Below are 25763 nucleotides of genomic sequence, written 5' to 3'. Positions count from 1 at the left end.
GATGATGCAAAAACAAAGAAAAAGTTCCTAAATGGAAGCAGCTTGCAATGGGCGAACTGACCAAATTTCCTCAACAGTGATGTAAAAGACAAATCCTCTAGGTAATGAAACACTTAATATCTGTACATGTCATAATTTTTGTAAAACATAGTGCAGGAATATGCAAAGATATGAACTTATGCACTGTCAAGGTTCGCCAAAATCTTCTCACCCTGTAGCTACAAGAGTAGGAGCTCTGTTACATTAACAGAGAGTAGTTTCGGAAAAAGGTACCTTGCCCTGAAGACAATGGAAAGGCAATGCGATAAGTACTTACTGTATTAAAAGCCTATTACTTATAAGAATGAAAAATCTACCAAAAGAATTACGTATTGGTTTCTTTAGTGCCCCACACAGTCACGGCACCATTAGGCAATGGAATGGATTAGATTAGTTTACAATTTCTTTTAGACAGAATTTAATGAATTTCATCTAACAAATCAGCAACCCTTATCAGTTTTTGTGTGCATTTTAACACATTTCTAAGCTTAATGTTCTCAACAGATAACGTATTTGCCTCAAGATAACTACTGTTCTAGTTGCGAAGAAGAACTTTTGTTGCATGAATTTCTATGCAATCATTTTAGGAAATATCATTCCATTTTCAAATGTATTTATTTAGTGCTGGGATTCAGGGTCTATTCCAGCAGCATTGGACACAAGGCAGAATCCATCTTGACTATGGCGCCAATATATTACAAGGCACACTCACAGTTAGAAACACAGTAATTTACATTGCCCAAATTTAGAGTTGTCAAAATATTAACATGTCTTTGGGATGTGTGATGAAAACTGTATTAACTCCATACTAGCAGTGCATGGGCGGTGATTTAAGCAAAGGACTCTGTAAGGAGCTGTAATACACCAGCATCACCCAGTTCACCATTCTGTCACCATATTTTTGAAATTATTGAACATTATTTGCACATTATTACCACTGAACATTAAATGTATGCTCATTTGTAATGGGTGTATTCTCTGTGAGTGATTTAAAAAATGTATATTAAGAAATAGATTAAATAGCAGAACTAAAGTATTTTGTGCTAAAAATATTTTTTTTTATAAGTCTTTGAGTCTTCCTTATTTTGAAACAACAATAGTGAATATATGAAGGACCCTTTAACATCAGACAAAAACAAAGGTCAGTATACATTTTGGATTCAGGTTTAAAGAAAACATGCTACATAAATTGTAGTTGGCATATGACACAACTATAATTGCATTTTCCAGCTGACAACAAAATTGCAGTTTGCAAACATTAAGAGACACTACTGTGCATCTTCCAGGTAAAATCACTTTGGTATTCATACATTATGATTGCTGTTTTAAAAAGAATGTGCTGCATTGTAATGTTGGCATGACACCATATGATTCATTAGTGTGAAATTGTCTCAAGTGTTTAAAGCTAATGGATTGTCCAAATTATTTTTAACCGCTATCTAGTAAAAAAAAAAAAAACTCTAAGAGAGTATTCCATATTTTCCCAACATTTTTCAAACTAATAATTCTAATACCATGTCACAAAGTTCCAGAAACTATTGTTACTGCCAACTCTGTATGTGGCAAAAATTTCTGCATCACTTTGCAAATATTATGTCATTGCTGTAGTATCTATAATATTTTCATTATGCACAAGTAATAGTAATGAAAGACATTCAGAATGACATTTTTATTGCAAATCCTCATTTGTTAAATCATCATTTTGTATAGTTTTAAAATGTTTTCAATTAATTTCACATTTTCTAATCACTAAAGGCTGTCTCGTCCAATTAAACTGAATGCATTTGAGCATTTAACTCAGAAATGTGACCAGAGGTTGAAGATGTACAAAAAACATTAAAATGTTGAAAAATATTTAGACATATATAAAATGTAACTGTAAATCAGTCTTCTCCCATTACTAACATGGATTATCCTTAATTTTCCAATGCCAACAAAATCTAAATTAGTTTACTGCTACTCAATTTAAGAAAATACATATCTTGTTCTACAGAACCCAATCATTTTAGGACACAGCATTAAATAAATTAAAATAAATGCAGTCTGACCACAAAGAAATTTCTGAGAAGAACCTACTCTAAAATGTAAGTTCTGTTGAAGTTTGGCCCTGGGGGCTGTTTCAGTCAATAAGAACCAACAAACCTTTGGCTCGATGTCAGGAAGATCTATGAAGTCTTGAGGCTATTTAATTAAAGTATAAACTTCTAAGAGAGCTGAGGTCTGCATCATTTTTGTTTCTTTAGTCCACACAAAAGCTCCAGATAATTTGCACAAACAATAGATGGACAATTGCAGGCAAACATAATCAAAGCCACAGCTAATGATTGCTGCTTTCCTACACATGTATAGCTTTAGCTCACTGCCGCTCTCTCTTCTCTCTCATTTTCTTCTTGCTCTCTTCTCTGCGCCTTTTGTTTACTGGGTTACGTGGGTCATAGATTTCAAATGTATCTTCATCTTGCACATTTGCATCTTTTACTTTTCTGGTTTGATCATCAAAATGAAGAACGTGGGACATCCTAAATGAAAAACAGAAGAATTTGAAAAATTTGCTAAACACTGCTGGGGGCAAAAAAAAAAAAAAAAAAAACACAGAAAGCTTTGGGAATGTTAGCAGTAGTTTAGGGCAACTGCCACCAACAAAGGTTTATGAGAAAGAAGACCACACCTTAAGTGAAGTGAAGTAACATGAGGTATTCATTGAAACATATACCAACATTTTGTAAAGTTTATTTATTAACCATCACTTTTAAATGTATACTGGATGTACAGGTGAGACGTTATCAAGAAAGTTACCTTTCTCATAATTGGAACAGAAGAAAAAAAACAATAATTATTATCATGTACTTTGTTAAGTTTTGATTTTTATTTGCTTATCTAAGTGCGGATCCATAAGAAATCTGCAAAAACTGATACACATTTATAAAGTAACTAATCAAATTATTTATCTTTCAAAATACAAGGTTTTAAGATGCATTGATCAACTTTTATTTATGAAGCTGAGCCAATGATATAGTGACAAATACTTCACTTTGCAAGTAGTCTGTGTAACCTGTTGAAAAGTCGTATTTCAAGTTCAGTGATACTGTAAATGTACAGTAAAGTTTCACATTTTTAGCAATTGTTCAGATCCTGATTTTTTTTTTTTATTTTATCTGTTTAAAAAATGTAACTTAAGTACAATGAGTTTTAACAGTTGCAAGTACATTCTAGACAAGGCTACAGTAAATGAAGAAAGAAGCCTTCTCTAAATTGTTACTGCAGCCAGTAATCATGAAATCCATCTCTCTCATTTGAAAGGGAAGTCAAGGAAACAGCTGGAGAAAAGCCTGACAATCACCGCTGACAACTTAAAAATATTATGTGTCTAACTTTGCAAGACAGGTATTGTTACAAATGGTCCTTCTGAAGTAATGTAATGACACCTACTGGAAGAGTATACTACTGCACCAAGGGCCAAGAATAGCAATGTTATTTTTTCACATAATATTCAATAGGGAATTGGTTTTTGTACTATATTGAAATTATTTACCTACGAAGCTTTACAAAAATATGTAATTAAGTGGATACATTTGCAAGATGTTTGAGAAATGCATTTGAAATTATGTATGAAAAAATGGAAATTTAATAACCAATGAGGCTTGAAAAATTGTTCAACCCGGAAAAAGACAGAAAAAATAAATTTCTAGGTAAAAAATTGTTTCCTCATAAATGCATGTGTGTATTTGACAAAATATTTAAACACTTTCAAATGTATATTAAATCTTTAAAGATGCATATACATTTTAGCATTAAGTTTTAGTTCAAAAATAAAAAATAAATACTGCAGTGACTAAAATATGTCAGAAATTAGAAAAAGGATAATTTATGTTAAAATAATCTGATTTTTTTTTTTCAGCATGCAAGAATTTTGGTTCAGTTTATTACAGAAAAAAACATCTCTCCTTCTCAAAGCTGCCCCATTCACATACTGATTTCCCAGGAAAAATAAAAAGCAAGTGACTTTAATCAAATGGACAATGGACAGCTTGACTCTTACAAAGCAGAAGGCACATCACATCCATACACACAGCCTAAACAGAGCTCATCCCTGTACTTTACGCAGATGCAAGGAGGAATTTTTTTTTTTTTTTTAAAAAAGACCAATATTAGCAGAAGGGTGTAAAGAAGTCAAGGGATAAAAAAAGACATCAGAGAAAGACAGACTTTCAAAAACAAAATAAACAGAACAATGTACAAAATATTTATATAATTAATATAATATCAAAGTCATAGATAAAATGTAAGGGAAGAATACAAAGAACAGTTTTCATATAACCATAACACCGAAAATCACGCAGTTAACTCCATTCATGCAGCCAAGACTCATGAAGATAGTATGATGAAATACAAGCAGTTTCAAATAAGGCAAAGAAAATTTGTCTGGGGTTTAAGAGAAAAATCTATCTGAAAAATCTATCAGCAGCTGCCTTCTTCAATCTGCTTAAGAACTATAAAGTGACTGAAAAATCTCTTTCATAGAAAATGCGATACAACATAAAAGCAAAAAGCTAAAGTGGAGTAGATGGATAATAAGGAGGTGCTGACCACTCAAAGTCTGGACTTATGGTAAAGTTTGAAGCTGTTACTATCTAAGACCACCTGACCAGAAAATGAATGAAAATGTAAACATGATGATGACAAAACATAATGAACTGTAATATCTAAAATATAAATATTATGGAAGCTTGACATTTGTGCTTCCATCCTTAATTGATATTATAGTCGTACACAAAGGCACCAAACCGCATTTCACATATACTGAAAACAAATAAGTTTATACAAGCAGAAGATATAATAGTAGACCTGATGGCTACAAGTAATAAATACCAGAGAGAGCAGAAACAATATTTGGCAAGTGTCAGGTAGTAAGAAACAAAAACAACTTTTTGATTATTGCTGTGTATCCCTAAATTAGAATGCAAACGCCATACAATATTTGGTCAGAGCTGTAACCTAATTGCAATCTTATCACTCAGCACTAGTCAGCTGGCAATTAGCAATTTTTACAGTAAAGATCATCACTGACACATTGTGAGTTGAAAATAAAAAATATGTTTTCGAAAGTAGAGCAGGTTTAGCTCTTGACATCTGTTCAGGCTGTCACTTCTCCTCTAATTAAAAGAAAAAAACGTTTCATGTGACCGACACAGCAATTGTTTTTCATTAACTAAAGCCATTTACTGCTGGTATGATGGAGCACTGCATATCCAACCATTCATCTGTTTTTGAACTTTCTCATCTGTTAAAAAGCCCAATAGTCTATGGTAAATCCAATTATGGCACAGCATGGAGGGCATCTTGAAGTTACTATTATAACAATTATAATATTTTAGAAGTATTGCTGAGGGTTGCAACAAATGTAACTTATACATTAACTCACTAATCTAATACTCACATCTTTGAAATGTGAGAGGAAATCAGATGACCCTGAGAAATTCCATGCAAATAAGGGGGAGAAGGTTGAATCTACCCATAGAGAGTGACCAGGCTACAATAAGAATCCATAACTTAGGAGATGTAAGGCAGCAGCATTGACTGCTGTGCCACTTTGCTGTCCTAAATATACTGAATAATACTTAAAACAATATCCGAAAAGCACACATATTAACAATTTAAATTGTACATAAAGTTAGAAGTCATTTGAGGAATGATATACTGTATAAGCTAAAAAAATACCAAGAAAACTACTGTAAAACAAATAGTGTTTCAGTTACAAAATATAATTTATAGCTATTTCCTCATACAATTGTTAAAAAATGATAGATTTAAATTTTAGAAGAGAATCTGGTTTTTAACACTATATTTTTTGAGCTTTCATATATTTCACGGGCGGCACGGTGGCGCAGTGGGTAGTGCTGCTGCCTCGCAGTTGGAAGACCTGGGGACCTGGGTTCGCTTCCCGGGTCCTTCCTGCGTGGAGTTTGCATGTTCTCCCCGTGTCTGCGTGGGTTTCCTCCGGGCTCTCCGGTTTCCTCCCACAGTCCAAAGACATGCAGGTTAGGTGGATTGGCGAATCTAAATTGGCCCTAGTGTGTGCTTGGTGTGTGGGTGTGTTTGTGTGTGTCCTGCGGTGGGTTGGCACCCTGCCCGGGATTGGTTCCTGCCTTGTACCCTGTGTTGGCTGGGATTGGCTCCAGCAGACCCCCGTGACCCTGTGTTCGGATTCAGCGGGTTGGAAAATGGATGGATGGATGGATATATTTCACAAATGCATTTATTTATAATTGTGTTGCTGACAGAAAACTATAAATGATCAAAATACACTGATAATTTTATAAAATTATGGAAACTTTATTTCTGCAAGTTAATTTATTAATATAGCTACAAATGACTACAAAACTGTAGTGATTCTCAGGAGTACAACCAATGCCTCCACTGTATAATAGCAATTCTGTCCATTTATTCAAATAGAGGAATAGCTAAAACAATACCAGATTGATAGTGTGTAATATGGACAGATTAATAGACGTTCTAATTGACAAATTTTAGAATTTGTCCCCTATGTCCTCTAGGATTAGTCACAACCAGTAGAATTGTAAGAGTAAAAATATTAAATGCAAAAACATGCAGCTGAAGCATACAGTGCATCCGGAAAGTATTAACAGAGCATCACTTTTTCCACATTTTGTTATGTTACAGCCTTATTCCAAAATGGATTAAATTCATTTTTTTTCCTCAGAATTCTACACACAACACCCCGTAATGACAATGTGAAAAAAGTTTACTTGAGATTTTTGCAAATTTATTAAAAATAAAAAAATTGAGAAAGCACATGTGCATATGTATTCACAGCCTTTGCCATGAAGCTCAAAATTGAGCTCAGATGCATCCTGTTTCCCCTGATCATCCTTGAGATGTTTCTGCAGCTTAACTGGAGTCCACCTGTGGTAAATTCAGTTGATTGGACATGATTTGGAAAGGCACACACCTGTCTATCTAAGGTCCCACAGTTGACAGTTCATGTCAGAGCACAAACCAAACATGAAGTCAAAGCAATTGCCTGTAGACCTCCGAGACAGGATTGTCTCGAGGCAAAAATTTGGGGAAGGTTACAGAAAAATTTCTGCTGCTTTGAAGGTCCCAATGAGCACAGTGGCCTCCATCATCCGTAAGTGTAAGAAGTTTGAAACCACCAGGACTCTTCCTAGAGCTGGCTGGCCATCTAAACTGAGCGATCGGGGGAGAAGGACCTTAGTCAGGGAGGTGACCAAGAACCCGATGGTCACTATGTCAGAGCTCCAGAGGTCCTCTGTGGACAGAGGAGAACCTTCCAGAAGGACAACCATCTCTGCAGCAATTCACCAATCAGGCCTGTATGGTAGAGTGGCCAGACAGAAGCCACTTCTTAGTAAAAAGCACATGGCAGCCCGCCTGGAGTTTGCCCAAATGCACCTGAAGGATTCTCAGACCATGAGAAAGAAAATTCTCTGGTCTGATGAGACAAAGATTGAACTCTTTGGTGTGAATGCCAGGCGTCACATTTGGGGAAAACCTGGCACCATCCCTACAGTGAAGCATGGTGGTGGCAGCATCATGCTGTGGGGATGTTTTTCAGCGGCAGGAACTGGGAGACTAGTCAGGATAAAGGGAAAGATGACTGCAGCAATGTACAGAGACATCCTGGATGAAAACCTGCTCCAGAGCGCTCTTGACCTCAGACTGGGGTGATGGTTCATCTTTCAGGAGGACAACGACCCTAAGCACACAGCCACTATATCAAAGGAGTGGCTTCAGGACAACTCTGTGAATGTCCTTGAGTGGCCCAGCCAGAGCCCAGACTTGAATCCGATTGAACATCTCTGTAGAGATCTTAAAATGGCTGTGCACCGACGCTTCCCATCCAACCTGATGGAGCTTGAGAGGTGCTGCAAAGAGGAATGGGCGAAACTGGCCAAGGATAGGTATGCCAAGCTTGTGGCATCATATTCAAAAAGACTTGAGGCTGTAATAGCTGCCAAAGGTGCATTGACAAGGTACTGAGCAAAGGCTGTGAATACTTATGTACATGTGATTTCTCAGTTTTTTTATTTTTAATAAATTTGCAAAAACCTCAAGTAAACTTTTTTCACGTTGTCATTATGGGGTGTTGTGTGTAGAATTCTGAGGAAAAAAATGAATTTAATCCATTTTGGAATAAGGCTGTAACATAACAAAATGTGGAAAAAGTGATGCGCTGTGAATACTTTCCGGATGCACTGTACATAATTTTGTAGTCAAAAGGTCTTAAAATGTCCATATTGGCCTTATTGTAACACCAAAAAAGTAGATGATAATCAGAGATCCTGTGAAAAGCCACTTTGGCCAAATTATAGTCTTCCTGAGCCTCAATTTACTTTAATCTGTTCATAAAGGTTACAAATCACAGGGTAGATACTAAACAAATAAATAAGGCATATAACCATGATAAAATGAGGAAAAACAATTTGCAGAAGTCAACTTGGAAAACAGGTAGTAAGTAGCAAACATCCAAAAGATAGTGTGAATTTCCAAAAAAAGATCAGAGGGGTTGATAGTTTTACCATGATGGAAGTATGCTTTAATAGTAAGGAAAAAATGGTCCATGACCGTCACCATGTGTCTTCATTTACCCTTCATATCATCGAACCTTCCTACTTAAATAGCCAACTTAATATTCTTTGAGCCATATAAGATCAGCCAAACAATACCAAATTAAAAAGAAAAAAATGACAAATGCACCATCACTGTACAGTAAGGAAGCATAACAACATTATGTTGTTACTCTCTTAAAACTCTCGTAAACCAATTTACTGTTGCAGGGAGGTGGCGCATATCCTCACAATGGTGGGCACAAGAAAGGAACCAGGCACTAGTCCTGGACAGGCTGCTAGTTCATTGTAGGGTCAACTTAAGCATACAAAGGGTAACTTCATACATACCAGCTCACTTACCCTGCATGTCTTGGGGCAAACAAGAGAAAAACTGAAATACACAGACATAGGCAGAAGATGCAAATATGACAAAGGCAATATGCAGGTGAAAATCTGATTCCAGAGGACTGGGCCTACAGGAACAAAACATATAACTTCACCACTTTGCCCTGCTCAGATATCATAAAGAACCAGCAAATAAAATGAAATAAACATATAATATAGCTCCAGGTACACAATTATACATATCAGTTTGCTTTCAGATTTAGATTTTGCCATTTGGTACCTAACCATGTTATAGTCAATCCTAGACTACAGGCAGATTTTGAAAAAAGCCTGTTAATTATGAAAAACTAATCTTTTAAAAAAAAAACTTTGGTGGCTGGACAGCTGGGAAGTTTGCTAGATAGCTTGTAAATGGTTTGTGCTTACAGGTTGTCTGCTATAGTTAATTATAAACCTATACACATTACACCATTATCTCTTATTGATTTATTTTTGTTACATGTTACTGTAGGTGAAACATTACAACTTACTTTTATGTCCGTGTTCTTATTCAAATAGAATGATGCAGAAAACCTGTATGAAGGATCCTAACAGGAAGCATTATCAGTAAAGACAAATCAAGCACTTAAGGTAACATCTCTAATGTTGTGGCAAAAAGCTAAATGCATTACTGTTGTTTTGTACCTGAAAAATAAAGCTGGAGGGATTTCAGTAAATACAACACCTTTGTCTAAGTCCTTTAACTCCCATGCTTTAATACATTCCAAAAGCTCTTCTGGGTTGTTTGTCATTGGAATGCCATTTCTAGTACCAGGTGTTATTTGTAAAATAAACCTCTTTGTTCTCAAAGGAATAAAGTCTCTCCTGGGAAACAAACCAACTGTCATTTTAAAAAGCAGATTAGAGGAGTGGTTGATGAACAGTCTGGGGGAGTTTATGCTGCTGTGGTAAAGTCACACTCATTACTTTTTGAGATTACAATATATGACTAGTGCATACACACCTCTAGAAGTATGTAGCACTTCTATTAATATTATTAAGAGTTTAAAGGCAACTTATTGGTATTGTTTTTCTATGCTGTGGTATTCTCAGCATAAAAAGAAAAAGACCATCTCTAACTGACAAACCTGAAACACTTAGAAAGCTGTCTACAATAATGAATAATACTGAAAGACCATACCCTAAAGAAACAGAAGGAGACAAAGCTAAACAGAAAAAAATCACTCTTGGAATAATGAGTAAAAAGGAGAAAAGCCTAAAAATAAAACCTGAATTGTATAAGAAAGCAGAAACTGGGATGGAGTCAAAGATGCTTTTTCTAAACACAATCCAGGGTTTTTTTTATTTAGATTTAATTGCTCCCAGTCTAAAATTAACCATGATGGACTTTACTTTAAACAACAGGCAAATAATGGTGGTTCATTGGTGTGCCCTGGTGCCTTACTGCTATAGGACACTAGGTTTATTTCCTAGGTGGTTACTGTCTGTGTATAGTTTGCATGTTCTTCCTGTATTGCTTAAGTTTTGTCCTGGAAACACAGCTTTCTCACCAGATCCAAAAAATGTGCAAGTTAGGTTAGCTGACTTCCCTTTAAGAATAATTGGTTAAGTGGGCTAAGACAATGAATGGATCCATGCCTGCAGCAAGGCACAAAAAGCTTTACCTCACAATGTTATGCTCATTGATATTCAAATTATTTTTTCATCTACCGGCTTAGAGTATAATAATGATGCAAAATACAACTGCATTCTTTTCACAATGAAAACTGTATCACAATGGAAATAAGTAAATGCATTTGACTATTTTAACAGCTATCTAGAATTAAAGAATAAACTAGTTCTCCCTCAATACAATTATACTGTTTTTCTTATGAGTCAGAGTAAAATGCAGAAGGTCTACATGACCAAATCTGGTACAGAAAGAGATAAAAGAACAGATATGGGAATGACGCATATCTGCTGTTATCTGTGGTTCATGCTACAACCTCCACATGAACTCTTCGGAAGTATATTACACCATACCTTTGTCATAAACACTCTTTTCTCCTGACACACTTAAGTCATAGTACATTAAAATAATATACAATCGAACTACACTACTATGTGCAAAACATTACTTAATTCAACTAAAAACTGTACAAATCAAACATATATTTCCATTTAGGTTATCTAAAATGTACCGAGGTCAAGACTATAATTGTGACTGATGTCATTAGGCACAACTGCCTCACTAGGCCACATGTTTTGAAATTGTGCCACACTCAGACCGTATACTGTTTAAAACAGTACTGTGCAGTAAAGAGCGCTACTGTTATATCTTACACTATTTCACTCTTGTTCCCTTATGTCATTCAAATGGAAAAATTCAAATCCTCCCACTGTAAATAAAGTGGAGGAAAGGATGTCCTATTATATTTAAAATTATGAAAATTAAAATTTTTCTGTCAAAGCAACTGTCCAAAAGCAAACACATTATTAATGTTTTCTCCCAGTCATCATACTTATACTGTACTAACACTGACAGCAATGTAAGCAGCTTGGTAGACAAAAACTAGGCTAAAAGTTGTGAGTAACATGGTAGACACAGAAAAACTTGTTAATAGTTGTCAAGTACTACTGCATTACCTTGGAAATATCAATCTTAAACTAAAAAGAGAGCACCATAAAGCTGAGTGTAAATGGAAAACTGTTAACAATGATTTATGAAAGGTAAGAAAGTGTAGCTGCGTCTTTTCCAGGTTCCTAGAACTGAAGAGCAACTGAACTGGCAAGGTAGGATACAGCATGGGTCAAACGCATAAAAAAACAAATACCTCAATCTAATAAAGTTCCTTCTGGTTTAGTGAATATTTAAAAAGGAAGAAATCACAAAAAATCAGGAAAAAATTATTACACACACACAGAAAAATAAAGGCAAAAAGGAACAAAAAAGCATTTTTTCTCTGTTTCATTACAATCTTAGGTTTCTTGTGTTAAACTTAATTTACTTTGTATACTTTAAGTCTGTGTTATTTCTTAATGGAAAATGCAATGTATGGTTTGAAACTGTTTGCCCAGGAAAGCAACAGCTGCAAATTCTGAATGCAAAAAACTCGGAGGTAGACTTGTTGCACTGGAAGATGGATGCAGAAGGAATAATATTAGAATCGAATGTCTCCCAGAGAATTGTGAAAGTCCAAACCCAGTGAAATTCGTAGCTGAGCTATTCTCCAAAATAACTGGAGAGGACTGTAAATCTGACACTGAAATAGCAGCAGCTTACCTTATATGCGGATCAAATACCTCTAAACCTAGGAGTCTTATTGTGCGCTTCGAGAAATTACAAATTACAATTTAAATTACATGTAATGTCACTTCTCAGACAGAAACATGAGATTATATTTGAAAATAACCACATTCGCATTTTCACGGATTTCTCACCCTCAACAGCTGCTAAACGTGCAGCTTTTTACAACATTAAACAGTGCTTACGGAAAGCCGAGATCAGATGCAGCCTATTGTACTCTGCCAAACTGAAAATGGATATTCAAGGCAAGAATTACATCTTTACCACTATGGAGGAAGCAGAAAAAGAGTTAAGAAAGCTGATCCCGACACTTTTTTGAAATACGATCGTGAGTCGCATCCCATGGCATGGCAAAGAAGATCTTGCCGGTTGTTTGATCCGCTTGCAATGATACTGGTACTGTAATTATACATCTTTTCCCCTTCTCGGACACATTTTGTTTATGCTTTAGTTACAATTATATGCATATTATATGTGTATAGGTATGTACAGTGCATCCGGAAAGTATTCATAGCGCATCACTTTTTCCACATTTTGTTATGTTACAGCCTTATTCCAAAATGGATTAAATTCATTTTTTTCCTCAGAATTCTACACACAACACCCCATAATGACAACGTGAAAAAAGTTTACTTGAGATTTTTATAAATTTATTAAAAATAAAAAAGTTGAGAAAGCACATGTACTTAAGTATTCACAGCCTTTGCCATGAAGCTCAAAATTGAGCTCAGGTGCATCCTGTTTCCCCTGATCATCTTTGAGATGTTTCTGCAGCTTAATTGGAGTCCACCTGTGGGAAATTCAGTTGATTGGACATGATTTGGAAAGGCACACACCTGTCTATATAAGGTCCCACAGTTGACAGTTCATGTCAGAGCACAAACCAAGCATGAAATCAAAGGAATTGTCTGTAGACCTCCGAGACAGGATTGTCTCGAGGCACAAATCTGGGGAAGGTTACAGAAAAATTCCTGCTACTTTGAAGGTCCCAATGAGCACAGTGGCCTCCATCATCCATAAGTGGAGGAAGTTCGAAACCACCAGGACTCTTCCTAGAGCTGGCCGGCCATCTAAACTGAGCGATCGGGGGAGAAGGGCCTTAGTCAGGGAGGTGACCAAGAACCCGATGGTCACACTGTCAGAGCTCCAGAGGTCCTCTGTGGAGAGAGGAGAACCTTCCAGAAAGACAACCATCTCTGCAGCAATCCACAAATCAGGCCTGTATGGTAGAGTGGCCAGACGGAAGCCACTCCTTCGTAAAAGGCACATGGCAGCCCGCCTGGAGTTTGCCAAAAGGCACCTGAAGGACTCTCAGACCATGAGAAAGAAAATTCTCTGGTCTGATGAGACAAAGATTGAACTCTTTGGTGTGAATGCCAGGCGTCACGTTTGGAGGAAACCAGGCACCGCTCATCACCAGGCCAATACCATCCCTACAATGAAGCATGGTGGTGGCAGCATCATGCTGTGGGGATGTTTTTCAGTGGCAGGGACTGGGAGACTAATCAGGATAAAGGGAAAGATGACTGCAGCAATGTGCAGAGACATCCTGGATGAAAACCTGCTCCAGAGCGCTCTTGACCTCAGACTGGGGCGACGGTTCATCTTTTAGCAGGACAACGACCCTAAGCACACAGCCAAGATATCAAAGAAGTTGCTTCAGGACAACTCTGTGAATGTCCTTGAGTGGCCCAGCCAGAGCCCAGACTTGAATCCGATTGAACATCTCTGGAGAGATCTTAAAATGGCTGTGCACCGATGCTTCCCATCCAACCTGATGGAGCTTGAGAGGTGCTGCAAAGAGAAATGGGCGAAACTGGCCAAGGATAGGTGTGCCAAGCTTGTAACATCATATTCAAAAAGACTTGAGGCTGTAATTGCTGCCAAAGGTGCATCGACAAAGTATTGAGCAAAGGCTGTGAATACTTATGTATATGTGATTTCTGTTTTTTTATTTTTAATAAATTTGCAAAAACATCAAGTAAATCTTTTTCACGTTGTCATTATGGGGTGTTGTGTGTAGAATTCTGAGGAAGAAAATGAATTTAATCCATTTTGGAATAAGGCTGTAACATAACAAAATGTGGAAAAAGTGATGTGCTGTGAATACTTTCCGAATGCACTGTATATATCGAAGAAATTGATAATTTTTTTTTCTTTTTGTTACTCTTCTAAAGGAGACTGTTTAACATCATACATACCTTTGGTTTATTGTTATTATCATATTAGGGTTTACTATGCTTTTCCAGGGCCACTTTTTAATGCCATTCCTTGGGCTTACTATTTTACTATCTCAAGATTGCTGAAGATTAGATTTTATGAATTAGATAGAATTAATATTTTATAGAATTGGACTATATTGGCAATAGATATCTCAATTTTATTTCTCATACGCCGCTGCTGGAAGGCTTGTTTTGTTTTGGATATGCTACGTCTCTAGGTATGTCAAAGGACTGGGACTTTGGGAAGTGGGGTCCAGCTTCACATGGGGAGGCAAAACGGGGGGGGGGGGGGGGGGATTGGGGCTGGGGGTACTAGAAGGAGAGAGAATGACAGCAAGCTTTCTCTAATCTATCTTTTTAATTCTTACAATTATAAATGTCAATGTAACAAGAGCCTTCAGGGCAATAACTCCTGGGAAAATTGGAAATTAAGGTCAAAGCTGTCTTATTTTCAGTTAAGACTAAAAAATGACAACAAAAGCTCAGAAGCAATGTCTCAAAGACTGGACAGTTAACTTTATAAAATGGAATGTTAAAGGCCTGAATCACTAATTAAAAGAGAAAAAAGCATTCTCTCACCTAACAGGTTCAAATGCTAAAATACTATTTTTACAGGAGACCCACTTATTAAGCAAGGATCAGTTTCAGCTACACAAAAACTGGACTGGTCAAATATTACATTCCAGCTTTACAGAAACAACTAGAGGTGTGGGAATTCTTATACACAGAACAGTCTCATTTGTAGTATCAGATGTAGTACCTGATCCTGAGGGGAGATATGTCATTGTCAAAGGTAATTTATTTAACTGTAAAGTGATTTTGATAAATATTTATGCACCCAATGTCGATGATAGGGAATTCATGCAAAATGTATTTGCATCCATTCCCAATGTGAACACTCATAAAATTATAATGGCTGGGGACTTTAATTGTGTTTTAAATCCAGACCTAGATAGGTCTCTTGCCACAGGGGCAATGACATCTAACACTGCAAAGACAATTACACAGTTTGTAACTGACCACAGCTTATCAGACCCCTGGAGATTTCTAAACCCAAACTCAAGAGCATATTCCTTCTACTCACCAGTGCATCATTGTTACTCAAGAATTGATTATTTCTTTGTAGATAACAACTTCTTGCCTACGATTAAATCTGGTAAGTACGATGCTATTGTTATTTCTGACCATGCCCCCTTGATTTTGGAGCTAAAATCACTATGCCCCACATACTCATCTTGCAGATGGTGTTTTAATCCACTTTTATTAGCAGATGAGAACTGTATAGAATTTATATCCAAGCAAATTAATTTTTTCAGAGACAAACACACCCTCAGAGGTTTCAGCAGGAACACTCTGGGAAACCCTGAAGGCCTTCTTAAGAGGACAGATTATATCATATCTTCCCACAAAAATAAATTGGAAACCAAGAAGGTATTCTAGTATTCTAGAAATTACTAGAATAGATCAAGAACATGCCAGGTGTCCAAGTGAGACAATTTATAGTAAAAGGCAGGCTCTGCATTCAGTGCTCAACCTCTTAACAACTAAAGAAACTGAACAACTCATACTTAAATCAAGACACGATTATTATGAACATAGAGATAAAGCTAATAAGATCTTAGCTCAACAAATCCAGAAGCAAGAATTTCGCAATGCAATCCCAGCAATCACCAGCACAAACTGAGACAAAATCATTGACCATAAAAATATAATGCACACATTTAGAGACTACTATAAATCTTTATATTCTACTGGGATTAAAGAAGACAAGACACAATCCAAGGCATTTCTGGACACATTACAGATACCACAAATAGATACTCTTGGGGACAGAGGAATTGGATAAACCCCTGGCACTAACAGAATTACTAGATGCTATAAACTTACTGCAGAGTGGGAAAGCAGCAGGCCCTGATGGCTACCCTGCCGAATTTTATAAGAAATTCTCAACTCAGCTAGCTCCCCTTCTATTAACAACATTTACAGAAGCTAGAGAAGCACTAATTACTGTCTTTCCTAAACAAACTAAGGACTTATTAAAATGTGAATTGTACGAACCAATCTCACTTCTGAATAATGATGTTAAGATACTCTCCAAAGTCCTAGCTAGAAGGATGGAGAAAGTGCTGCATTCTGTAATATCACAACACCAAACTGGATTTATTAAAGGCAGACACTTGGGTTTCCAATCTTCAACGCCTGTTTAATGTAATATATTCACCCACAAAGTCAAACACCTTGGAGATATTATTATCATTGGATGCAGAAAAAGCATTTGACATGGTCGAATGGAACTACCCTTCCACTACATTGGAGAAATTTGGGTTTGGCCCAAACATTTGTGCATGGATCAAATTACTGTATACCAATCCAGAAGCTTCAGTTTGTATTAACAACATCAATTCAGACTACTTTAAACTACAGCGTGGTACCAGACAAGGATGACCCTTGTCACCACTGCTTTTTGCAATCGCCATTGAGCCACTTACAATTCACTGTCGAAATGCTATTGAGATAAAGGGGATTATCAGAGAAGGACTGGAACAGAAAGTTTCTCTATATGCAGATGATATGGTACAGTATGCATCAGACCCACAAAATACTGTGCCTGCAGTCCTAACAGCACTTAAAGAATTTCAAAAGATTTCTGATCTCAGAATCAATCTGAATAAAAGTGTGCTCTTCCCAGTGAATTCTCAAGCATACAATATTACATTGGACACCTCCCCTTTTATCATTGCAGATCAGTTTAAATACCTAGGGGTAAACATCACAAGTAAATATAAAGCTCTTTATCAATAAAATTTTGCCGTCTGTATGGAAAAAATTAAGCAATCCTTCATCTCACTTTAGCTGGAAGAATTAACATTAAGATGAATATCCTTCCTAAGCTTTTCTTTTTATTTCAAAACTTTCCAAAATACTGCGGTGGGTTGGCACCCTGCCCAGGATTGGTTCCCTGCCTTGTGCCCTGTGTTGGCTGGGATTGGCTCCAGCAGACCCCCGTGACCCTGTGTTCGGATTCAGCGGGTTAGAAAATGGATGGATGGATGAACTTTCCAAAATACATCAATAGATCATTTTTTAAGATATTTGACTCAACCATAACCTCATTTATTTGGAATTCAAAACATCTACGTATCCAAAGGGCAACCCTACAAAGACCCAAGATGGAAGGCGGCATGGCTCTACCTAACTTTCAATTTTATTATTGGGCAGCAAACATACAAACTGTAAAAACGTGGACATGGACAGAAATACACGAACATACAAAGGCTTGGTCCGCAATAGAAATAAAATCCTGCAGTACTTCTTTATATTCCTTGCTTTGTACCCCAATATATACAAGTTATCGCCAATATACTAATAACCTAATTGTGCTTCACTCAATCAGAATATGGAACCAATGCAGGAAGTATTTTAAGATAGAGAAGCTTTTAATCTGTCGCACCTCTCCACAAGATCCACCTTTTTCCACCCTCTCAAACATACAGGGGTATGCAGTTTTTAATGCCTGGAAAACATCTGGGATTAAATCACTTTGAGATCTGTACATAGACAACGTTTTTGCATCCTACAAACAATTAAACTCCAAATGTAACTTTCCAGCAACACATTTCTGTCACCATTTTCAAATTCGAAACTTTGTTAAACAGAACCTGCCCAATTTTCCTCACCTCCCACCTACCTCTATGCCAGAAAAAATATTGCTCAGTCTCGAGGATTCAGACTGCACTTCTGTAATATATAAAACTATTTTACAGTCTCACCCTTTCAAAGATCCAAGAGAACAGTGGGAAAAGGATCTCTTACTCAATATTTCAGAAAAGGAGTAGAAAGTACCAATGCACAGAATTCACTTGAGCTCCAAAGCATAGAATTATTCAACTTAAAATTATATATTGAGCGCATCTCTCTCGTTTAAAATTGTCCAAAATGTTTCCAGGGCAAGATCCAACCTGCAAACGCTGCAATCAAGCTCCGGCCTCACAGGGTCACATGTTTTGGGCCTGCACCCTTCTATCCCCAGGGCTTTAAGCAGCCACCTATGTTGCTTATTATGTTGAACTGGTGCTGTCTTCCTCATTGTTCTGTTTCAACAGTTCTCAGACTGCTCAATCATTCCATGACATAGTAAAGTGCTCAAAACAGTCAGGTATATTTTCAGAATGTTTGAAAACTGCATTAGTCAAATGTCTGCTTAAGAAAAATAACATTGACTTTTCAGATTTTGATAATTTTATACCTACCTCTAATCTAGCTTTTTAAAGCAAAATCTTATGAAAAGTGTTTTTTCCCAACAGTTACAGTATATGATTACTTATAAAATGCATATCAATACACACTGCTAGGTGCTGTGCAAGCAACAGCCTTTTACAGTATCTTTGTATTCTCACTTTTTCTTTTGGTTCCTGAACTTGCTTTACTATTTAGTAGTTTTTATTAAGATTAGATTTGATTTGGCTTCTAGCTTTTCACTGAAAATTAACCACTAAAAATCAGATAAATGGATTTTACAATTGACCGACCATTTGCAATACATGCAAACCCAGGCACCAGTTCATCTCGACTGCACTTCAAACAGAAGATGAACTTGGAAGGAGTGACAAAGAGGACCCAAAGGGTACCTTATGCCTGCCACACCTGGAAACATAAGAGACACTGAGAAAACAAAGACGGGGTGTATTAAATATTCCTGTAATCAATTACTTGTGCTCTAATCGTGAGCGCTAATCACAGTAACACAAAATTTGTTTGTCCAAAGACAGAGAGGGCAACATGTTGGTGTGAGAGTAAAAGCAAGACAAAAAGGATTTAGAACTGGTCTGCCACCCAAAGGGAACATCACGCTGAAGTGCATCCCGAAGCGTGATTGCCAAGTCTGTGGAAGACTGTTTGTCCGTTGACAGGGCAGGGCAACTGCACGCTCACAACGCTGCAGTAAGGCGCCACAGAAGCCAGCTGTTGCCCCAGCAACAGATAAACAGTCTTCCATAGACGTGGTGATCGCACTTTGGAACGCTCTTCGGTGTATTGTCCAGTTGGAGGACGTCCCAAGAGAGTTAAGAAACCTCACATTTTCTTGAATGAGTGCCGCATTAACAGGAATGTTTCTTGAACGAGCATCACTGAACCACATAAAAACGGCTTTTCGGCATCTTCAAATGCAGCAGTTCGCATACATTTGCAACCCGAGATTTTTCTTCTTCATGTCATGCCGTCTACTATTTAGCCCATAACCTGATGGACTCGGACTCCCAGAAGGGGAAGGGGGAGGTGAGTGAGGCACCGCCCACCACTTATAAAGAAGTCCGGGACGTGACTGTTCAATCAGCCGCTAAATTGAAACAGGCGGATTGCAGTCGGCAATTAGCTGCATCCCGGAACTCCAACTCCCAGGGGCCTCTGTGAGACCCGATGGCGCATGTGCACCAAGATGGCATGTTCACCGACTCAAGACTGGAAGGCGGGGCTGAGGATTGCCCGAGCCTGTCTCCGGCCGATAAATTAAATGACTTTGATGTGCAGGAGCTAGAAAGGTTGTTCCAACCTGTACAAGCCTTTTTACAGATTATTGGAAATATTAAGAACATAATGAAGGAGCTGGGAACAACGGCTGAGACGCCTTTGAGGCGGGTGGAGGAGTACCTGTGGCAGTTTGGTTGGAAGCTTCATAAAAATGATTAATTCGGTGGTACAGGTGAGTTCACCTGGTACCGTACAGGAAAAGGGGATGCCGAGTGAAGTGGCGGCACGATTTATTAATATCAGCTGTCAAGTAGCCTCGCATCCGACAATTGATAGGGGAATGATGACCAATTGTCCAGTCAAAGGGTTGGATAAGTCAGAACTGTGGTGTGGTGCTGATTTCCATGCTGTCTCGACCCTGACAACATCGGCGACAATCAAATTTAAATTTACAGGGATGCAGACAGTAAAATGTCTGTTTCTCATAGAGAGATCCAGACTGACAAGAAACTCCAGATTAAAAAGGAGATCCATGGCAAAAAGTAGGGATCTCCTGATATTACAGTGTGTGGAGCTGAATGCCCTTGTGCAACAGAGGGATGCTCTCTGTGGGGACGGGGAGACGATCCACCCTCAGCTGGACAAGAGGCGGAGCAGGCGTTTCCAGCCAACTTAAAAACCCGGAGGGCACGAATGTGAGGAGGGAAGCGGCTGTGCTATGAATGTTGCTGGCCGGGTCACTTGTGGAGGAAATGTCCATGGAGGACCAGGGAGGACAATAAAGGCAAACAAAGGCACAGTATCTCCCCACATTTCACCTATTGCTGTTTTTGTAGACAGCCCTTTCTGGAGAAGGACAACCCTTGAGGGGCACAGCTGAGGGAGGGGCAATGTGATGGACGGCCGGCAGCTCAACCTGGCCGGGAGACGCCCCAAGAATGTAAGGACGGGAGAAGGCAGCTACTTTTGGACACTACCTCTCCCAAGATGCTAGACGGCAGCTCCCCTGGTCTGCAGCAGTGCTCTGGATTCCTGCAGGACACTATGGGACATGGAGTTCGGCAACACAGTCCCGCTGGGTAGCATGGGTGCCACCAAAGGACGCTGTGGGAAGATGGTGGGAGAATAAATTCTCACCTAGCCTGGAAGTACCAATGGATTATGATGATGGAAGCCCCGAAAGTACTTCCAGGCTGATTAAAAACCTGACTTCTCTGTCTGACTTGGAAGTGCTGGCAAATCACGTGGGAGGAAGAGCAGAAGCACTTCCAGGTCAAGGACTATAAAAAGGACTGATGAAGACCCATCAAGCGAGCCAGAGTCGGGAAGAGGTGGATAACGCTTGCCAGGAGGTGTTGTGGAGAAAGAATAGGGAGGGAATTGTGTTTATTTGCTGATTTATTGTGGCTGTGGTGCTAAGGGCACTGTTTATAAGAAGATGAAGAATAAAAATACTTCTTGGTATTTTTAGCCTGTGTCCTGTGCGTCTGTCTGTTGGGTTTAAAGTGGCAACAGCGACCTCTAGCATCATACTATATATATCAAAGTAAAAAGTATGTGAACCCCTAGGAATTATGTATATTTATGTCTAATTCCCATATAAAACATTGTTGTATCTTCATGTCAGTCACAATAATGAACAAACACAGTCTCCTATAACTAAAGATACACAGATTTTCAAAGAATTCTTGACCATATTGAATAAATCAAAACAATTTTAATAATCACTTGCCTATGCATACTAAATTATTTCAGTTAGTTTGTTGAAAAGTTTTGTGTAGCAGAAATAACTGAATAAACAGTGAAACACTAATCAGTCAACAGCTCAAAGTAAGTTTTTTTTTTTTTAGTTTGAGTCACATCAAAACTTTGATTGGTTCTGTCAATAAGTCTGTCTTTCAAATTACATGAAGATGAAAAATAGGACATTATTGGTTTTCTGACTATTTATTTAGCCAGTTGCTTAAGCATACCAGTTTACTTGCATGAGTTGTTCAAGGGATGATATCCAGATACAGAAAACAAATGTTTACAAAACCAGTCTTGGGAAGCATTATTAAAAAAAAAAATAGTTAAGTTACTCATTACTTACAAAAAAGTAACTAAATACAGTGGAACCTCGGTTCACGAATGTCTCGGTACACGTACAAATCGGTTTACAACCAAAAAATTCACCAAACTTTTGCCTCGGTTCAAGACCACACACTCGGTATACGAACAAGCCACTTTCTCTTTCGGTTTGTACATGTTCAGTCTCTTCCTGTGCATTTCCTGTGTAGCGAGCAAGAGAGAGAGCGAGAGAGCACGACACACACACACAGGCAGCGCGAGAGAGAGAGATGCACACACACAGGCAGCGCGAGAGAGAGAGAGAGACGCACACACACTGGCAGCGCGAGAGAGAGAGAGTGTCGCACTCACAGGCAGCGCGAGAGAGAGAGCTGGATGCATAAGGTAGGAAGGCAGTTAAAGAATGCACTGGGCTTGATTTTGTTTTCACTTCTGTTTACAGCGATTGGTTTGTAGCGTGCATTGTTGCAATGTTACTTTTCTTGGTGGTTTATTAAATTATGGATTTTTTCAAATGTTTATTTTTTTCCCTGTGCTTAAAACTCATTATAAAAAAGTGTTTTTAGTCAGCGGTTGGTAGCGCTATAGCACGAACTATTGCAGTGTTAGTTTTCTCTATTGTTCAAGGTATTCTCAGTGTTATTCAGTGTTTTTACATTGAGTTTACTATTACGCTGTGCACTCTATGGTTTAATTAACTATATTTGCGCTTAAAAACTTAAACAAAATATATATATTTACATACAGTTTGTACGGTCTGGAATGGATTAATTGTATTTATATACAATCCTATGGGGGAAATTGCTTCGGTTCACGACCAAATTGGTTTACGATTTTTGGAACGAATTATGGTCGTAAACCGAGGTTCCACTGTATGTCAATTTTCCTTTGCATCCTTCCTTTGCTGTTTTTCACTGGGTTATTGCTAGTTACTAACAAGCAGTCTTATGCAAAAAAGTTGCCTTATATTACAGCTTACTAGCGGGCTTCGCTTGCCAACCCTGCCTGCACTATGCGCCAGCAACTTTGCGTCTCTGTCACTCGCGTATGTGGATTTCACTTTCACCAAACAACAAAACTTAATTCTCGCAGATAGGCCTCTTCATTGGGAAAAAACACCACTTTTCCTTGATGGCAACACGAATTAGACAATCTACAACTCTCTGACTTAAACTTTAAAGCCTAACAATATCTACATACTTCTGTCATATCATCTATGTCCATATATTAGATCTCTTTTCACTTTTACCTTTTCATCAATATTGCATTGAATTTTGATTCCGTGTTTGGAATTACATCGTGACAACGCAACGTATATCTGCTGTGAGTGAATATTGTTTCTTTCTCTCTATAAGAAATGTGTCTGACAATAGCATTCACACAAATGAGAAATGATTTAACCATGTGTGTTTATGTGGGCAGGACTTTTCCAAATCTCTTTTCATAAGCACTTGTCTCACGGGGCTTGAAATTTTCTCTTGCGGGATTTCACTTTCACCAAACAACAAATCTTTTAATTCTTGCAAATACGCCTCTTCATTGGGAAGAAACAGTACTTTATTTTCCCTGATGGCAACACGAAGTCTCCGACTTAAAGTTTAAATCCAAACAATATATACGATCTCTTAACAATAATTTCTGTTTGTTTGCGCTAATGTGATCTTTACTATCCTTATTTGAGACATTCAAATTTTCGTACTTCCATTATCTCTAACCTGCTCTGCAGGTGTACTGCGCCAATGTTTTTGAATTCTTTACAACATTCTACTTTGTCATCTACTTTTTGTCTTTTATTTCTGGCCCCGGGTGTGGTTACATCTCTTGACACAAACTCTTGTCTCATGGGATGTGAAAAAATCTCTCTGAGAAAATAACGTCTCGTCTCCTTCCAAGATTTTTTTTTTTATAATAGAGAGATTTTAATATACCTATTAAGTGACAAATCTTCTTTTACTGTATATGGAAGAACACATATGGAGTACCAAAGGTATTAAAGCGAGTACAAAAATAAAACAACATGGTAGTTTGAAAAGAAATGTATATTTTTCATCTGAGTGAAGATATTTTGTTAAAAAATAGTTTATAAAGTATCTAAATAATTTTAGTTTAGATGTCTGATTAAAAAAAAAAACTTAGATCTTTGTTGCTTGGAACATGATGCATGAATTAGAGATACTTGTACTAAATTCATTGTGAGAAAACTGTATCAGTTTTAACAGCACTTACAGAATTTCAAAAGATCTCTGGTCTCAGAATTAATCTGAATAAAAGTGTACTCTTTCCAGTGAATTCTCAAGCATACAATATCATATTGGACACCTTTTCTTTTATTATTGCAGATCAGTTTAAATACCTAGGGGTAAACATCACAAGTAAACACAAAGCTCTTTATCAACAAAATTTCACCATCTGTATGGAAAAAATTAAGCAAGACTTCCATAGATGGTCAACCCTTCATCTCACTCTAGCTGGAATAATTAGCATTGTTAAGATGAATAATTATCCTGCTGCTTTTTTTGTTTCAAAACATTCCAATATACATCAATAAGTAATTTTTTCAGCAATCAGATTCAACAATAACCTCATTTATTTGGAACTCAAAACATCCAAAGAGCGACCCTACAAAGACCTAAGGCAGAAGGTGGCATGGCTCTACCTAACTTTCAGTTTTATTACTAGGCAGCAAACATACAAGCTATAAAAACCTGGACACAAATAGATGAACATACACAGGCCTGGTCCGCAATAGAAGTAAAATCCTGCAGCACTTCTTTATATTCCCTGCTTTGTGCCCCAATAAATGCAAGGTATCAACAATATACTAATAACCCAATTGTGCTTCACACACTCAGAATATGAAACCAATGTAGAAAGCATTTTAAGATGGAGAAGCTTTTATCTGTGGCACCTCTGCAAAAGAACCACCTCCTTCAACCCTCGCAAACATATGCAGTTTTTAATATCTGGAACAAATTTGGGATTAAATTGCTCAGAGATTTTTATATAGACAACATCTTTTCATCCTACGAACAATTACATTCCAAATTTTACTTTCCAGCTACACATTTCTTTCACTATCTTCAAATTAGGAACTTTGTTAAAGAGAACCTGCCCAATTTTCCTTATCTTGCACCCTCGTCCATGCTGGAAAAAATATTGCTCAATTTCAAGGACTAAGACACCATCTCTGCAATATATAAAATTATTTTACAGTCCCTCCCTTTTAAAGATCCAAGAGGACAATGGGAAAAAGATCCTTTAATCAATATATCAGAAAGGGAGTGGAAAGTAGCAATGCAGAGAATTCACTCGAGGTCCATATGCGCAAAGCATGCAATTATTCAACTCAAAATTATATATCGAGCACATCTGTCTTGCCTAAAACTGTCCAAAATGTTTCCAGGGCAAGATCCAAACTGCGAACACTGCAATCAAGTCCCAGCCTCACTGAGTCACATGTTTTGGGCCTGCGCCAAATTAACATCATTTTGGACCAAAATTTTTAAATGCCTCTCAGACAGCCTTGGTGTCACAATCCCTCCTAACCCATTAACAGCTGTGTTTGGTGTTCTTCCAGATGGGTTTAAATTGGAGAAGGACAAACAAACTGTGATTGCATTCACTACACTTTTGGCACGCAAACTTATTTTGCTTAACTGGAACAATCCTAACTCTCCTCTTTTAAGTCAGTGGGTAACCGATGTTTTATACTACTTGAAATTGGAAAAAATCAAATATTCA

The 25763-nt window shown here is 37.6% G+C and overlaps 1 protein-coding gene across 2 annotated transcripts in view; it reads right to left on the bottom strand.

The window, feature by feature from the left end:
• Positions 1 to 635: 635 nt before the first annotated feature.
• The window catches only part of cwc27 (CWC27 spliceosome associated cyclophilin), a 300868-nt gene continuing 275740 nt past the window's right edge, over positions 636 to 25763 (bottom strand). For both annotated transcript variants that reach the window (XM_051929698.1, XM_028805469.2), the window contains exon 14: positions 636 to 2558. In XM_051929698.1, the coding sequence (XP_051785658.1) occupies positions 2396 to 2558 (163 nt within the window). In that variant the 3' untranslated portion in view covers positions 636 to 2395. The remainder of the gene's footprint in view (positions 2559 to 25763) is intronic.

This window comes from Erpetoichthys calabaricus, chromosome 7 (assembly GCF_900747795.2).
Source record: "Erpetoichthys calabaricus chromosome 7, fErpCal1.3, whole genome shotgun sequence".
NCBI classification, from domain to species: domain Eukaryota; kingdom Metazoa; phylum Chordata; class Cladistia; order Polypteriformes; family Polypteridae; genus Erpetoichthys; species Erpetoichthys calabaricus.
Note: the sequence above shows the minus strand (reverse complement) of the source record. Positions and strands in the feature narration are given on the sequence as shown.